The sequence below is a fragment of the Fonticula alba genome, assembly GCF_000388065.1.
Source record: "Fonticula alba strain ATCC 38817 unplaced genomic scaffold supercont2.8, whole genome shotgun sequence".
Taxonomy (NCBI): domain Eukaryota; order Rotosphaerida; family Fonticulaceae; genus Fonticula; species Fonticula alba.
Window position 1 is genome coordinate 76,511 of NW_009242978.1, and position 748 is coordinate 77,258.

Consider the following 748-nt stretch of genomic DNA (forward strand, 5'->3'; position numbering starts at 1 on the left):
GCCTCGCGCGGTGCCGTGACCCGGGTCAGGAGCTGAGGCAGGGGGGGGGGGGGTTCAGAGTTCAGGTTGCTGTGTGTGGGGACGCGAGGATGGGCACACGAGGCGACAGGCGCCGGCAGGGGCCTCGGGTAGCGACCTCCGACAGGAGGACACACATACACACACACAGTCACACAGTCACACAGTCACACACACACACACGCACACGCACACGCACACGCACACGCACACACACAGTCACACACAGTCACACACAGTCACACACACACACACAGACACGCAGGCAGGACGCACCTTGTCCAGGTTCACGCCCGGCACCGTGAAGGCCAGCTTGGCCAGCGCCTGACTGCTACCGCCGCCACCCGTCTTGCCCTGCTTGGCCCGGCGCTTCTGGATGACATGCCGCGAGCGCTTGCGCGTGGCCAGGCGCTCCGTGCGCAGACCGTTCAAAAACTCCGACGTGTCCTTCTCCTCGTCGGACACCGCCCCATCCTCCAGATAGGCTGACGGGAAGTTGAGCCGGTCAATGCGCTCCTGGCGCAGGGCTTCCCGCGCGGCCTCGAGTGCCTCGGCCGTGGTGGCCGTCGTGGCGACCTTGGCGACCTTGCCAGCCTCGGCGGCCTCCGTGGCGGGGATCCTGGCCTCTGCGCGACCCCACCGGCGAGGGGGGGGGGGGGGGGGCCCGGGGCAGGAGGAGCCGAAGGCAGCCCCAGCGGGTAGGGAAGTAGGGAGCCAAGAGGAGGGTCAG

At 68.3% G+C, this 748-nt stretch overlaps 1 protein-coding gene across 1 annotated transcript in view; it reads right to left on the reverse strand.

Moving 5' to 3' along the window:
• Positions 1 to 748, reverse strand: part of H696_04697 (hypothetical protein) — a 1,391-nt gene that overhangs the window by 188 nt on the left and 455 nt on the right. Inside the window, exon 2 of the mRNA XM_009498559.1 lies at positions 295 to 644. Coding sequence (XP_009496834.1) covers positions 295 to 644 — 350 coding nt within the window. The remainder of the gene's footprint in view (positions 1 to 294; positions 645 to 748) is intronic.